Raw genomic sequence first — 17358 nt, forward strand, 5'->3', positions numbered from 1 at the left:
TTAGTGGCAAACCTCTGCTTGTCGGTTTATTAGATATTCGAGTCTTAGTCCACTCTTTCAGTTATAACGAAAGATTGGAAACCAGAGATTCCAAAAGTGGAGTAGGCACAGATATATATTGGATATGCACCGATCAAACGGTGCTGTGGGTTATTTGGTAGAATATGCTCTAGGCAGGAATCTCAACCGAAACACATTCCGTGCCCTCCAGACTTTGAGATACCCACACCGTTTTTTCTCACCGCTGCTGAAGAAGACACCACTTTGTAAGGTGATTTAATTACATACTAATTAAGCGGATTGGTAACTTCCGCTTGCATAATTTGTCCCCAGATGTTTCCCTTTGATTTTTATTAAAAATCTTTTTTTTTTTAAACTGACTTTCTCTGAGGGTGGGTGAAAAACACGTCGTCTCATTTTCAGTCCACTAAATGAACAGCAAACCTCCAGGGTTTTGGGAAAAACACAGTGCTGTTGGAGTATTACCCGCCCTCAATTGAATTCCCCCTTAATATCTAGAACAATCCTATGGATTGACAACTGCAGAATATAAAATCCTACATTTTGTCTCCAATAAATGTTATCTCTCCTCACTTCTTTGTTTTTTAGGCTCAGTAGGTTATGACATTGTCAACATGATCAAGCGCTTTCAAATCTGCTATGAGTATTTGGTAGAAGAAGAATGTTTTGTGAAGCTTAAAATAGCAACGGTAAGTGCAAAAGATTCCTGCCTCCCCACTTCTATATGCCCATTTCCTGATAAGTAATATCATCACATGAGTGTAGCAGCTGCTTCCTACACAAAGTTTTATGATCCGAAATGACTTGCCCAAACACTTGTGGTGGTCAGATGTGTGCTGGATTAGTGCATAGAATGTACTAACAACCGCTTTTGGTATGCAGGAGAAATATCCAGAACTCTCCAGATGTCGTTGCTATTCTTATAAATGCTATTACATTGCTCCTTAGAGTTCACATATACTGTTCTCATACTCTGAACATAATGTGGATTGATTATACCATTTATTGAATTTAATTTAAACTTCGCAGTATTAAAGATGGATTCATACGTGAGATACAGGGCCTTATTTATTAAGTGCGGTAGGGGTTATTAATGCAAAACCCAGTATATAAAGATGGTAGCAGTGGGAGAGTATGGCTGGGTTACGGAACTATTTACTGCTTTGCTGTCTGCAAGGAAAAGTAGTATGTGCAGGCCGGTATTTTGAACTACATCGCATCTTGTGTAGTTCAAATCACACCCTGTGTAGGGAATCCGATGCGATATGTATTTTGCATAATTTAATAACATATTGTAGTCTAGTCCAAACAGCACAGTGTATAAAGTTCAAATTGCATAGCACAGATTATATATCTCAAATCGCACCTAGCACACACCTCACAGTGGGCCTTATTCTAGTTCACTCTTTCTGACAAAATCCTTCTTAGATGGACAAAACCATGTGCTCTGCAGGTGGGGCAGATATAACGTGTAGAAAAAGAATTAAATTTGGGTGGGGTTTTACTTCAAAGTGAGATCTATATTGCAGTGTAAAAATAAAGCAGCCAGTATTTACCCTGCACAGAAACAAAATAACACCAAAATCTAATTCTCTGCACATTTTACATCTGCCCCCCTGCAGTGCACATAGTTTTGTCCATCTAAGAAGGATTTTGTCAGTGAACTAGAATAAGGCCCCGTGTATGGGCACCATCAGACAGTTTAAAACTATATTAAATAATATGACAATATATCCATACAATATTTAGAGTGCAAATATATAGACTATCAGAGGACAAGAATTATCATAGGTGATAAGGCTGCAAAAATCCCCCATAAAACTTGAAGGTGCACAAGGGAATATATCCTACAGGTTAGCAAGCCTAAATAGCTCATTTATTTAACTTCAAGCATTATTTTGTATATTTATATAGTAGGTATTATGACCGTATTTAGCTTAATATTGGAAAATTGGCAACACTAGCCGCACATTAGTCAGCCCAGAAAAGGTAAGTACCTGTCTCGCCTTTGTTACGTAGGGAGACTCCAACCATTTAGTCCAAATACCATTTGAACTTATTTTTAGCTTTTCTGACTAAGTATACACATTTTTCTTGGGCTGCGATCTCCTTTATTACTTGTATTCAATATTGACATTACTCGGCCATCCATAATCTGGTAATACAAACTTTAGCAAGTGTGCACATATTAGTAATATATTGCCTAGATTGTGCGTCTAAAATCTCCATCAATGCAGATAACTTGCATGCTATAGGTGTGAGTTTATCTTACGGAACACCTGTAGATATTGATGCATGGATGACAACATTCCAAAATAAAGTTATTTGTGGGCAGGACCAAAGCAAATGAAGGAAGGTTCCTTCCAGAGTGCCACACTTAGGAAAGGCTGAGTTGTTTCTACCACCTATTTTACAGTCTCTGTTATAGATATAGATGTATATACTGTATGTGTGTAATATAAGAACAAATTAATTTACTGGTAATGAACTCCCATACCTGTCAGACAAAATTATTTACATTACCAAAATGTCTGACCTCGCTGACCATCCAAACCTAAATGAACAGTTATTGGGGTGGGGTTGGAATTACCCCTAGTTTTGTAATTAACCTGATGCGCTCTAGGTAGCAAGTCCTTCGTGAGCAGTGCCAAGTCGATCCTAGAGAGAGAGAGAAAAAATAAGAGAAGCTTGAAATCGTCTTTAATGATGGATTCATTACCCTCCAGGCATCAATCAGACCCAACTAAGATCATTTCTGAGAATCCCTTTCCCTAGGACAGTGACCCAGAAGAAGAGGTGGTCAATTTGTCCAGACCTGGGTCTATGACATCATTAAAGTCCCCTATACAAAGCAGAAGTACCAGATGAAGAGGCCATAAATGCAGCCACCTTTTTGAGGATATCGTGGGAATAAGGTGGTGGTATATATCCCAATAATATAGGAATTTAATTAATTTTTCATTTTAGAAACACTTGTGTCCCAGGGATAACTGAACACACTTGAGCGAAAAAGGGACAGACTGTCTAATAAGGAACTCCCTAGACACAGATGTTTGTGTCAAGTGGTATGCTCAACCCACCCATTGTTTTCTGAGCAATAAAACCAAACTGCCCACATTAGGCATACTGTATCAGATGTGTCATGTGTGATCTTACCCAGAACCAATGAATGCTTAATTTTGTCATTAAAATCCTCCTCACATTCCATGACAGAATATTTACAATAATCACTGGAGTCATTTAGCATATAGTATCGCTTACTTAACAACCTAGCACATATGTCTCCATAAACTAAAAAAAACAAACAAACTGATTTCAGAGCATGAGAAACCACACACAAATAATAAAAAAACCACAATAACATAATAGAAGGTAATTCAGAGATCTTCATTAAATATATTTAGCAAAAAATATGATAAGCCTCCGGGCCTGGGAAAACGTTCTCATACTGGAGACCAATATCGATCATACAAAAATAAAACAAAAAATGCCGGGAAAACTGGTCACAGAGGTCTGCCGTGGAGTACTCCCAGCCATTGTCAGGATAAGAACTCAGATTAGCAGGAAAGCTCACGGAATTTCATGCTACTCCATCCTTCCTGTGGCCACATTCCCAAGGACCACCTATTTTATAGCCACACATTTCGAAAGCCTTTTCTGTAAACCTATTGCTGTGCTTTGGAGAGCCAGTAACGTATGCTGCTAGAAACGTCTTTCCCCACACATAGCATTTGTGCCAGAGTGGTGATATTACAGAGGGATGCTCATTTTGACTTAGGCAAAAAAAAAACCTAGTTTACTCCTGTTTCAATTTGAAATCATTTAGGAATGACCAGCATTCGGGAAACCAACAAAATGCCATGATTTCCACTACTAAAGTGGGGATTCCATTAGATCCATCAACGCCAGCCCCGCCGGCACGATTCGCCCCCTTCTCCCTTTTTTTTTTAAGTAGTAAATTTTATTGAATGAATGTAATAACATAACATAGTCAGCAAAACAAACCTATAATAGTGTTGACAATTGTAGTACTTAATATAGCGGGTCACTGCAATGAACAGATTAGATCAGAAATAATGAAACATGACTATTCATCAAAGCGTACCCTTCCACTGCATAAACCAGCTGGTTCTCCGACCCCTTGCCTGTTTCCTGTTCACATCCTGCTATCTAACCACCACCCCCTCGCTTGCACCTCTTGTAATCTGTCTGTCTCCCCTTCCTACTAGATTTTAAGCTCCTCCGAGTAGGGCCCTCTTCCCTCCTGTTGTCAAAGCCCACTTCTCTTCACATTTCACTCACAGCTCTCCTTTACTCCAACACTCAGTGACCATCTTCGTCTGCATACTCCTCTCCATCATTGGCCTCAAGCCTCTAGTTGTATGTTGATTGAGTCCTCACTACTTATATCCAAGCTGTAATGTGTATTGATCTGTGGCGCTCTTTATTTGTACTGTATTTTTGTTATTTATTCAATGTTATGCCAAGTTTTGTTTCCCTGTATTGTTCCTTTGTAGGGCGCTGCGAAACACTTGTGGCGCCTTATAAATAAAATTATAATAATAATAATCTAGTAATGATTCAAAAGTGAAGTGAGATCTTTGGTGTTATTGGGTGGCGTTCACCAACAACTCCTTAGATAGGGTAGTGGCCGGATAGTTATACAACTTGGCTCGATGTGGGCTTATATTGATGGATCATCACTATCACTTGGTTTCTGGGAATAGGTACGGGAGTGAGCTGTGCGGCTTGAAGGGAAGGTAGGGGGGGGGACCCAACTACGGGGAGAAAGAAGTTATAGGAAGAGTTGAGAATAGTAAGAAGTAAGTTAGATCTGAGGAGATAGGTTATGTGCATGTGAAGTGAAGTGGGGTGTTGTGATATGTATACCATGGGAGCCAGACAGAGTGGAATTTACGAACAGTGTTGTTTTGTAGACTTGTGATATATTCCATTTTAGCTATGAACCACATTCTATTAACTAGTTCTTGTCGACTAGGAGCATTTGGGTTTTTCCAATTGCTGGCTATTTGATGCTTAGCCGCGCAGGCTGTGTGTAGAATCAGCTTATTTGATTCCTTTGGGAGATGGTCAATTGTGGCGCATAGGAGTAAGTTAATGGGTTCAATGGGGGTGGGTGGGATGACAAGTTGAGAGAGGAGGGCGAGAACCATCTTCCAGAAATGGGCTATAATTGGGCAGGACCACCAGATGTGGTAGAATGTCCCCCTCTGTCCGTAATTTCTCCAGCATAGGTCTGATGAATTAGGATAAATGCGGTGAAGGCGAGTTGGGACCAGACACCACCTGGAATATACCTTGTAGGAATTTTCTTTTATTGATACGCTAATTGAACATTTTGAGATAGCTATTCGAATTGATTCCCATTCCTCCTCCTCGAGACGCCGGCCCAAATCCTTTTCCCACTCACATTCGTGACTATCTAGAGTAGGAGTATCTGTTATTAGGATAGATTTATAAAGTTGTGAGAGAGATCCTCTGTCAGTAGGTCTATATATGCAGAATCTTTCTAGCTGGGAGGGAACCTGTAGTGGTTGTGTGGGTTGATATGAAGCTGAGAAGTGTCGGAGTTGCAGATATTGGTAGCTTAAGGTGTTCGAGATATTATATTTTTGTTGCAGTTCGTCAAACGTTTTGGGGGCAAAGTCCCCCTGTATGTGGTGAATTGTAGTGATGCCGGCTCGTATCCAGGGAGAGGCCGTTGAGGCCCGGAGGAAAAGATGGGTTATTCCACAAGGGGTTTAGAGGTGAAGGGGATGATGTAAGTTTGAATTTTTTACTGAGTTTCTCCCAGGACTTTAATGTCAAATCTACTGTAGGAGATGTGAAGAAGAATTGTGGGTGGCTCTTACGCGGTAGCCATGGGAGATATGAGATGGAAGGGATCCCCACTAAGTTACTTTCCAGATCTACCCATCTTTTACTCTTAGGGGGAGAATGCCAGGCTATGAGCTGGCTTAGCCGCCCTTCTCCCTTTTTAAAGAGCACGCTAGAGTCAGCCATGTGCCTCCAGAGCACATACTGTGATTAATGGCAGTTCCCTCACAAGGCCCTGAGGAAGAGAACTAGGATGGACTTGAAACTAGTAAAATCCCTCAAACAGCCTTCTTTAATTAATATATATATATATATATATATATATATATATATATATATATTTTAGAATTAAATTGCTTAGTAATGGCATAATTTGCGTTTTACGACAGCCGTTTCAAATTATAACGACTTTAACGGGCTGTCTTATTTAGAACATAAGCATATAGGTAACTTCAGTAGCAAAACTAAATAATTATTCTGAATAATTAGAGAGCGCATTGGATTAAACACACAATCCAGTGTTTAATCCAGTACGCTCTCTAATTATTCAGAATACCATATATACTCGAGTATAAGCCTACTTTTTTAGAAAAAAAATTATGCTGAAAAAAACCCCCCTCGGCTTATACTCGAGTGAGGGTCCCACTTGAGTCAATAAGTTTTCCCAGTTTTTTGTTGTAAAATTAGGTGCCTCGGCTTCTATTTGGGTCGACTTATACTCGAGTATATACGGTAATCATTTATTTTTGATTGGGATACATTGGATATCCCTCTGTGAGCTGCCATATCCAAAAGCACTTTGTTTAGAACAATTTATTGTTAATAGCGCCCGATTCTTCGGTATAACTTCAGTAGCAGTTAATAGCGATGAATGTCATTAAATTCAAAATCGACTGAAATATATTATCAACAGTAGGTTACATTCATAGCAACACTTAGGGCGGTATTCAATGAGGCTGATTCACCAGGTTTTTATGGCGAATTTGTGCTGTTTGGCGAATTTCTGACTAAAACGGTGAATCACCCTATTCAATGACCACATGGCGAATACATTTCAAGGTTTTTTTCACCATGATTCACCGAGTAGCAATCGCTATCTTTTTATGGTGAAGTGGAATGTGAACTTTTAAAATAAAGTGTTTTGTTTTTTACATTTGGTGTAAAAAAATCTGGAATTTTATTCTGAGGAGGGGCATGCTATTTTTATTCATGTGCTGTAAGCACATGAATATATATTTAATTTAAAAAAATATATATATATATTTTTTTTTACACAGCAGCCAGCAGGGGGCGCCGGAGCCGAGCCGCTCATTACATATTCATATATTCACTGCACCCGATCGTTACGATCGGGTATAGTGAATATACGGTCCCCTGCTGGCACCTCCGGGGGGCAGCCTGCGCTGCCTGGCACCCGGGGAGCCCACCTACCCCCCACAAAGTTCTGGGGCAGGCACAGAGACTTCCATCTCTCTGCCTGCCACCGTCCTCAGGCTCCCTGCGGCAATCGCCGCAGGAGCTCATATTCGCCAGTCAGGGGCAGCGAGCCCCTGACACGTTGAATACCGGAGCCCGACGGCTCCGGAACGTGGCGAATGTGCAGCGAATCCTAAAAAGGATTCGCTGCACCTCGCAGGTATTCTCATTGAATACCGCCCTTAGTGTTTTCCAACTATTGTATGGAATAGGATAACTCCAAACAGAATAGTTTATTAACGTGCAGTATGAGATCTAAGAGCTCCATATCCTTTGTTTGGTCAATTTTACAAGAATTATTATTTGAAGAATGCTTTATAAATAATAAAGAATGCTCTGTGGTTGTAAGTATCATTGCTCCTCATAACACAGTAGAACTGGAACATTGATTTCTAATCCTGACTGCTGCTAGAACCATCCATTGTGCAGACATGACCAGTTGTAACCAGAGTACAAATGAAATGAGGCAAAATGTATTCAGCTCTAGAAGTCTTTAGTGCTTCTCAGCACAAAGCACAGCCTCGTATAACACAAAGTATTATTAGTCTTGATTTATTTTGCTGTTAAGGTGCATACAAACTGGGTGTTTTTGCCAAGCATGTATGCAGAGCGATGATACTGTAAATTGCTGGGCTGAAAATCGCTCTTTGCATACACGACTATTTTCGCCCGTTCAATCGATCTTCTTGGGGGTGGACAATTTTCTCAGGGGCAGGACGCTGCTCATCTGCTGGCGATGATGCGGGAGCGCGCATCAGGGTTCACCACTCATCGCCGGGCCATACACACTGGGCAGTTTTTTAGCTGTAAGCAGCTTAACTGTAAAAGTGAGCTGCTTTCAGCTCAACATCGCTCCAAGGGGAAATATGGCCTTTAGTGTGTGTCACAGGTTTTAGCACTTGTTCGTCTCCAAATCTATTGAGTGCAGTGGCTTATAAGGGATTTTTTGTTTTGTCATCCAGATTGGATATCCTGCAAAGAACAGTGGTGAAAATATGCAAAAATGTCTGTTTTTTGCACTTGATAACTCTTCTTCCCTAATTGATTATCGGCCTAAGGGGGGGTATACAATTTTGCGCCGCTATTCCCGATGGGGGGAAATATGGGCAGGTCCCTATTCAGTGCTGTCTTTACCGACAGCATTGAAGAGGGATCATGGCAGAACGAGCCCGACTTCAGAAACTGTTGGGCCCTTCTGCCGATAACTAGCGTGGATTGACGCAATCCCGGCCGCAGATCGATAATCCACGGCCGTTTACATGGACATGCCCCCTTTCCGCTGATCGGCAGGCGGGACATTGAATTCCGCCTGCCGATTTGCTGTCGGGCCAAACGTAAACGGGCCTGGATCACGGCTGTCGGGAGGGATTGACTGCAGTGATCCAGGATTTAATACCCCCTTAGTATTCTTTTTCATACGCTGCTTGGATTTACTTCCATTTTTCAATAAAACTATACGTGTGAGTCGTGACTATTTGTAATGTTTTTGTGATCCAAATAATTTCATGTGCATTGACATCCTAAAGCATATTTGTCATTGAGACATAAAACACTTTTACTATTACTGTACTCTTACAGGGCTAATGGAAATGAAATACTCATTTTTTTGTAGCTGCATCTCAAAAACTGTCTATTATTAGAACATGTTTTATTCTACAAGAATGAAATATAAGTAAGTGTACAATGCATGTTTTCATGTAATGAAAAGTACATTAGTGAATATAAAGTAATTGAGGTATTAAAGCACCGTAAAAGCAGCATCCACACAAAAGAGGTACAAAGTTGAGCAATACAGTTGTGTGAGATCTGTAGGTGATCTGCGACACTGTAATTGTCATCAACATTCTGCCAAGCCTCTTATTATCATGCCAAAAAAAAATTCTCCGTATGGTTCCTTCCGTTTCTAAGGAGTTGACCTACTCAGTTACCTGTGTGACCCAGATAACAAGCTGTTTCTTTGTGTGTGTTTTCCTTTTCTCCAGCCTTAGTACTGCATGAGCCTAACATCTATAAAGGACTTGTGGAATACTGCCAAATCTTACTCTCATATTAAACAGAAATTCATATTCGTAGGGGGCTGGTGATTTTGTACAGAAATTAAAATCACCAGAAGATATTTTATTAATTTTCAAAATAGACAATTTCAGTTTGTTAAGAAAGCTTATTGAACTGTATTGCCCATTGAAATGAATAAGAGAAATTTAGCCACAATCCATGTTTACCTATTGTCCAGTTATGATTGGTTGGGTGTTTTTATTGGTTTCCAGACCATGTGAAAACAATGGGGTTGGTGGCAGAGCACCACTACAGTATTCAGGAGCTATGCCACCATGCATTGTCTAACCGAGCTGGCCTAAATAGCCCCAAAGCCTACCAGCTGGTTGGCACTTCTTGCATTTGGCAGATTTGGTGAATTGTATAACACTTTATGCATCACTAAAAGTTATGCAGTTAAACAATAATCTCCTGTTGCTAAATCTCCCTCTATATAATAATAGATAGGGCTGCCAACAATAAGAATTTTGACCGGCATTGTGGGGGACAACGTAATGCAGATTTACATATGCCCGCAGCAAAGCTGACAAAATTTGACATTTGCCAACATCACATTGCCTGCTATCTAGTGCCCTATACTGCTTATCTGTTTGGGAAAAATGCATATGCATGTAATGTGCATTGCATTAATAATTAAAAGCACTAAGTGTTATAAAGTTCTACACAGTTCCACTCAAAGGAGAAGTGTGGATTATTTGCACATGTATCCCTTCCCATTCCTATTCCCATTACTAAATGTACTTGTTCTTTGTGTTTTGCAGCTGGACATGCCTCTGGAGCACATACTTGCCAATGTGGATACCCTAATAAAAGATGTTTGCAGTTACAAGCCGCTGAGTTTTGGTGAGTGGATGTTCAGTATTGTTTTGAAAAATAAGCAAGTGCTTCCAAACGGATCCCGTGAAGTTCTTTAAATCTGCGTTCTATGCCAGAGCATAGTGTAAAGTGTAAAGGTCATTAGGTTGAGAGTGTTGAGGGCGACCACTATTGGTCGGCAGTAAAAAGGTTGACATGTAAAATATCAACATACATTAGGTTGACATAGTCAAACGGTTGATACAAGTAAAAGTCTGTCGACATGGACACCTTATAAATTAATGCTGCGCTCGCCATGCTTTGGCACTATTTATTCTCCCTCTATGCCCACAGGGATGGTGAAGAATGAACAAGTCTTTTTTTTTTTTTTTTTTCTATCATGTCGAACTGTTGCTAGTGTTGACTTTTTGACTGTCGACCACTTGACCTTTTGACTATCGACCGCCTGCCTGTAAAATCCATGCTAAAGGGAACAAGTGCATGCTACAGAGCTCCTTGCATCCCAAGCTCTGATGTTTGCCAGGGGGAGGAGTCATGGCCAAAATTTTATGGGCAGGTTGAATTGGGAAAAGCAGTGGTAGATGCACAAAAAATGTTTGCCGTGATGGGGCATGGGCAAAGACCACGGGTGTGTGGCCAGCCCATGTAGGATACAAAAACAGCCAAATGTTTAGGGAACTACAGTTTATGGCTTGGACTATCTGTTAAATTTTAGCCTGGGAAGCAAGCAACAGCAATGGCCTGTAGTGTCCCTGCAATGGCCTGTAGTGTCCCTGCAATGGCCTGCACTGCCTGGCAGGATCACACAGGGAGTGGTCAAAGAGATTTAATTAGAGGCAGAATCAAAATTAGAAAGACACTTCGGTCATGGGTTCAGTTCCCACCATGGCCCTAGCTGTGTGGAGTTTAGCTATTCTCCCCATGCTTGCGTGGGTTTCCTCCAGGCATTCCAATTTCTTCCCATAATCCAAAAAATATACTGTTGGTTTAACTGGCTGCAAACAAAAAGTAACCCTAGAATGTCTGTGTGTGCGTGTACACGTGATAGGGAATATAGATTGTAAGCTCCACTGGGGCAGGGACTGATGTGAATGTTCAAATATTCTCTGTAAGGCGCTGCAGAATATGTGTGCGCTATATAAATAACTGGTTAAAAATAAATATGCACACATACAGGTTGGACTGATATGGGAGTCAGAAGGGACAATTCCATTAGCTCTACGTTTTAGCTCCTGCGTTAAGTGCCTTCAGCTATTCATGTACAGCCCAGACTAGCCACAAATGTGTACTAATTGAAGATTTCTGCATGCAGCCCAGAGCCGGCCTTAGGCATAGGCCAACTAGGCAATTGCCTAGGGCATTTGGAATGCCTAGGGGCATCAGCAGCTTCTGCTGATTAAAATGATATGCAGCATGCCTATATTCTGTGTGTGAGTGAGGCTGTATCTGCATATGAAATAGTGTATTCATGGAAATCACTGTAACATAGCATTCCGTATGCAGGTACAGCCACAGTCGCTCACAGAATATAGGCATGGCGCATATTATTTTAATCATTGGAAACTCCTTGTGTGTGCTGGTCATAACAATGCAAATAAGACGAATTTTCAGCAAAAAAGGCACCCAACGTTAGCAGAACTGGCCAGGAGCTGCATGGCCTATTGAGTCAAGATGTATGAGGAAACATCTGTATCCAAGCAGAGGCAGAGGTCACAGTGTTAGCAGCTGTGCGAGTGCTGTCTGCGGGTGGGTTGGCTGTGCAATAGTGTTCGGCATATGTGTAAGGGGCATTATTTGTGTCAAGTATAAACGCATTATTAATGTGCAACATATGTGTGACAGGCATTATGTGTGTCATGTGTATAAGGGCATTAATAATGTGCAACATATGTGTAAGGGGCATTATGTGTGTCATTATGTGTATGAAGGGCATTAATAAAGGTTGGCATAATGTGTAAGAGGCATTATGGTTATAAGGACATTAATAATGTGTGTTATGTGTAAGCGGCATTACTGTGTGGTATTATCAGGGATGCTGAGAGAAAGGGGTAGGGGGTACAAATTACCCAGGCCAAAGTGTGATGGAAGGGCCCAGTTCCCCTTAAGTCAGCAGCAGCTGAAGCTCTTATCCTCTGCCCAGCACACACTGCTTTGTGCTGGGTTGCAGTGTGGCCATGGAGGTGCTTAAAATACAATATTTTCTCAGGATTTTTTTCTAAGGGTATAATGTGAATAATGTGATGAAAAATGTATATAAGGTAAAGTGGTACTACTGTGTGATGTAACGTGAATAAGGGACACCATCGCATGATATAATGTGAATAAAGTTGCACTACTGTGTGACATAATGTGAATTGGGGGTACTATTGTGTGGCCATGCCCCTTCCCAGCAAAAACACACCCCTGTTTGGGCTGTGCACCAAATGTGTGCACTGTTTCTATTTAAAATATTGCGGGTAGGAGCACCAAAATGATGACTGCTATGATGATTGTTGATGGTACTGGGAAAGGGGAGCAGGGTCAGAGGCGAAACTAGTGGCGGTGGTAGGGGGCACCAACCAAAATCTTGCCTAGGGCGTCATTTAGGCTAGGGCCGGCTCTGATGCAGCCTCCTGTGCTGTGACTAGAAATGCACATTAACTAGTGATTCTGGAGCTAGTCGTAGGCTTACCCGTGGGCTGTAATTGCAGCTTTGGGCACTTTAGCCTGGGATCTATGGGTTTCTGCATGTTAGCCAAAAGCTTACCACAGGAAAAAACTTCCAATAGCACCAGACACTTAAGACCCAGAGCTAAAACCCTGTTGTAAGTCCAGCAGCTAATTATATTGCCTATAAAATGAAGGAAGAGGGAGGAGCAGCTGTTATGAGGAGCAGAGGTGAGGGGGCATCACTTGTACACTGTGCACAGGAAGAGCTGCATCTCTGCAAATAATGGCTGAATGTGTATAGGAATAGGCAGCATGTGGCTACTTTTGCCCCACTGTTGTCTCATTCAGTATGAGGTCATTAGGTTAACCACTTTTGGTCAACACATGAAAAAACACTGACATTAGTTTTTCAGATTTATTTATTTTTTATACTTTATCATCCCAGTGGGCATAGCGGGAGAATATAATAGTGTGCCGAGCACAGCGCACAAAGCATGGTGAGTGCAGTGTGCCATGTACACTAATACAATGTCCATGACATAGACACCCAAAACCATGAAAAACTCATGTCAACATTTTGCTTGTCGATCTTTTCTCTATGTCGACCTTTTTCATGTGTGGACCTTCTGCCCATCGACCAATAGTGGTTGACATATTGACTGTCTGCCTTATGCTTGTTGACCTAATGATGCACACCTGTACCGACCTTACTGACAGTAAAGAAAATATCTCAGGTGTTCCTGCAGCGTTTGCTATGCTCATGATTACTACGAAGAAGTCATTGAGCTAGATCACAAACTATTCGCTGTTTACAAAAGTTATTGTGTGCTAAAAAGTCCAACTTGTCTGCTGTATTCTTGTTTACCTATTAGCTATTACATTCTCCTGTTTGCAGGTAAAGTTTTATAGTGTGTACACACGGTCAGATGTGCCTTAAGATACTATCCACGATCTGATCGGATCGTGGATAGTATTATTATTAATATAATTTTATTTATAAGGCGCCACAAGTGTTTCGCAGCGCCGTACAAAGGAACAATACAGGGAGACAAAACTTGGCATAACATTGAATAAATAACAAAAATACAGTACAAATAAAGAGCACCACAGTTCAATACACATTACAGCTTAAATGTAAGTAGTGAGGACCCAATCAACATACAACTAGAGGCTTGAGGCCAATGATGGAGATGAGTATGAAGATGGTCACTGAGTGTTGGAGTAAAGGAGAGCTGTGAGTGAAATGTGAAGAGAAGTGGGCTTTGACAACAGGAGGGAAGAGGGCCCTACTCGGAGGAGCTTACAATCTATTAGGAAGGGGAGACAGACCGATTACAAGAGGTGCAAGCGAGGGGGTGGTGGTTAGATAGCAAGATGTAAACAGGCAAGGGGTCGGAGAACCAGCTGGTTTATGCAGTGGAAGGGTACGCTTTGATGAATAGGTGAGTTTTCAGTGCCCGTTTGAAGCTTTGCAAGGTCGGGGAGAGTCTAATGGAGCGAGGGAGTGCGTTCCACTGAAGGGGTGCAGCACGGGCAAAGTCCTGTACTCTAGCATGGGAAGCAGTGATCAGGGTGGAGGAGAGACGACAGTCGTCAGCTGACCGTAGAGGGCGGGAGGGTGTATGAATGGAGATGAGGTTAGAGATATATGGAGCAATGGAATTATATCTTAAGGCACATCCGATTTGCATACAAGTCTGACTATATAGTGCAGATCTGCACTATATCGTCATGGCAGACAAGACTTTCTGCCTTGCGATACGTGAACGCGCATCGGAATCGGATCGGGATCGCAAGGGTTAAAACTCTTGCGATCTGCATCCGATTCCGATCCGATGTTGACTATATCGTCAACATCGGAAGGCAAAAAGTACCATGTGTACACACCATAAGTCATGTATTCTCTGTGCTGGCATAAGGCAATATGGCTCTTTGCACGTTTTTTTTTTTATTATCAGAGATTTGACTGTAAGCAGAGACATGAGCGCCACCTGCAGCCACTGTTATATTACTACCACTGTTGCATGTTCACTCTATTTTACAATAGTGTATAGCAGGGCTGGGCAACATCGGCCCTCCAGATGTTAATGAACTACACATCCCAGGATGCTTTGCATTAGTTTTGCTATGTGGCCATGCTGAAACTTATGCAAGGCATGCTGGGATGTGTAGTTCATCAACATCTGGAGGGCCGGTGTTGCCCAGCCCTGCTGTATAGTTATTATGTTACATCTGTGTTATTAATTAGTAATGAAATGGTGATGCCACAAGCAGATTATGAAAAGCATGATGTGCTCCATATTGTAGCTTATTAGAAGTCCTTAACTTGTTTCTTTAGTGACTCTTAATATATTTTTAACACAGGGATTTCCAAATACAGAGGGAATATAACAGATTGAAATAGATATGTTATGCCCATTGGATGTCTTTTGGCCTTTTTTTTTTAGAACTATTAAACACCAGATTTTTGGATTTAATAGTCTTGTTTAAAAATAGAAGGTGATAATGCACCTGACAAACAGCTATGTTTATAAAAAGGACAGTTAGGATTTGATTGGCTGGTGTGTTATCACCTTCCACTTTATCTCTTCACCAGGCTAAATAATCAATATGATGTTAGTAACTGCAATACACTGATTAGTATGAGATATGCCTGCAGGTGGCAGCTAACCCTTGCAGTGTTTGCTTCTGTAATTAAGGGTTGTATGCAACCACAATAGATGGAGCCTGCATAAAGAATATCCACATGTTTGTGTAACTATTATACCCCTTTTACACCGCCGAAAAAATCCGGGTCAGCGGCGGGTCAGACCCGGATCTTCGGAGGTGTAAATCCCTAACGCCGTGTCCCTTTACACGGGACTTCTACCCAGGTCCTGACCTGGGTAGAACACGGCTAGGACCTGGGTAGAGGGCGGTGTAAATGGGCATGCCGGGGTGTAAATGGGCACGCCGGGGTGTAAATGGGAACGCCGTCCAACCTGCGGACCGTAGCGTCCGCAGGTTGGACGGATTGTCAGTCTGACACTGACAGCTGGCGCTGCTGTCTGCTATACTCTGCAGACAGCAGCGGCGGGGGAGGGAGGTGAACGGATGCCTGTGTGCGGCATCCATTCACCTCCTGTCCAATGGCAGGGGGGTGCGCGCGGGGACTGGGGGCAGCCTAGCAGCTTACCTTAGTGCTGGGCTGCCCCCAGCAGCGTTCCGGGTATGGCGGCGTCGATCGGCGCTTGAAGATGACATCGCACTGTCATCTTCAAGCGCCGGGAGGGGGGTGCGGGCGTTTAAGCCCGTCCGGTGTAAATGCCCCTAAACGCCGGGTCGCACCCGGCTTCAACCAGGGTCCAAAAAGCTGGGTGCGACCCAGCGTTTTGGTCTAAAAGGGGTATAAGTTAGATTTTTACACCGACACACACAAGCCTGTGTTTACATCTGTATTGGTTACATATGTTTTATACTGTACATGGGTTGACACTTCAGTATGCTTTGAAAGCTAAATTGCTACTGTATGATAGTCTAAAAGGCTATGTAATTAGCCAAACTCAACACCACATTGTATGTTCTATGATTCACTCCTAAGAAATCTCTTTGTCTTGCTAGGTCCCTTTGTGGAGAGGGTTATCCTGAACAGTGCTACAAGTGAATCGATTTTAATAAATTTCCAGAAATTCCTGCCGCAAGAGGTTAATAACAGTGAAGACCAATGAAGGCAACTTTGAAAAGCTAACCTGTCCTGCTCAAGCTGATAGTATGGAGTCACCCAGCAGATATATGAATGAGTTACACAACTCTGTGCTGACTGCCTTGTGTTCTGGCCTTCGCTGGCCTCTGCATCAGCCTTCCCATTACATGATGTGTGGAATACATAAATACCAGGACAATTCTGGGAGAGTAGAGGTGCTTGTCTGTTTTGTAATAAACATTATTTACGATTTGTGACTCTGTTCCTGGAAGAATGTCTTTAAAAATAAAGATAAAAAAGATAAATTCTACACTACCTATTGTTACTGACACAATTGACTTATTTCAGGTCCAGTCGATTGTTAGTCGCATGATGCAAAGTAATGATTTTCAGTACATTGTCTATGCACTGGACACATACTGCTTATGTGCAGCATCAGTATTACATAGTTGAACACACTATAGCTGCAGACTAGACAGACAGTCTGCAGCCATTTGGGGAAGGGGCAGCAACTGCCTCCGTTTCGCAAAATGGAGGCATGTTGCCTCAGTGTTGGAGACGTTTTGAGGCCAGGATCTCTATCACATCATAGGAACTACAGCGTCCGGCTTGCATGACTATGGATCATGGATCCATGGATCATGCAGGTGATCCTACTGGATTACTAATGCAAGCAGGAGGAGTCTACTTACACCAGATTACCATACTATTGCATCACTGCTGCTTCCAAGAAAGCAGCAGCAATAACACCTTTAACTACACCTGCAGTAGGCCCAATGTTAACTAGCAATATACACATATGGTAAGCACCTTTTAAGTTC

General features: G+C 41.9%; 1 protein-coding gene across 1 annotated transcript in view; it reads left to right on the forward strand.

The window, feature by feature from the left end:
- Positions 1–16787, forward strand: part of MRPL1 (mitochondrial ribosomal protein L1) — a 41761-nt gene extending 24974 nt beyond the window's left edge. Inside the window, exons 7-9 of the mRNA XM_083177060.1 lie at positions 610–710; positions 10152–10233; positions 16456–16787. Coding sequence (XP_083033186.1) covers positions 610–710; positions 10152–10233; positions 16456–16562 — 290 coding nt within the window. The 3' untranslated portion in view covers positions 16563–16787. The remainder of the gene's footprint in view (positions 1–609; positions 711–10151; positions 10234–16455) is intronic.
- Positions 16788–17358: the final 571 nt, after the last annotated feature.

Source organism: Crinia signifera, chromosome 1 (assembly GCF_055691185.1).
Source record: "Crinia signifera chromosome 1, ASM5569118v1, whole genome shotgun sequence".
In the NCBI taxonomy this organism is placed as follows: Eukaryota; Metazoa; Chordata; class Amphibia; order Anura; family Myobatrachidae; genus Crinia; species Crinia signifera.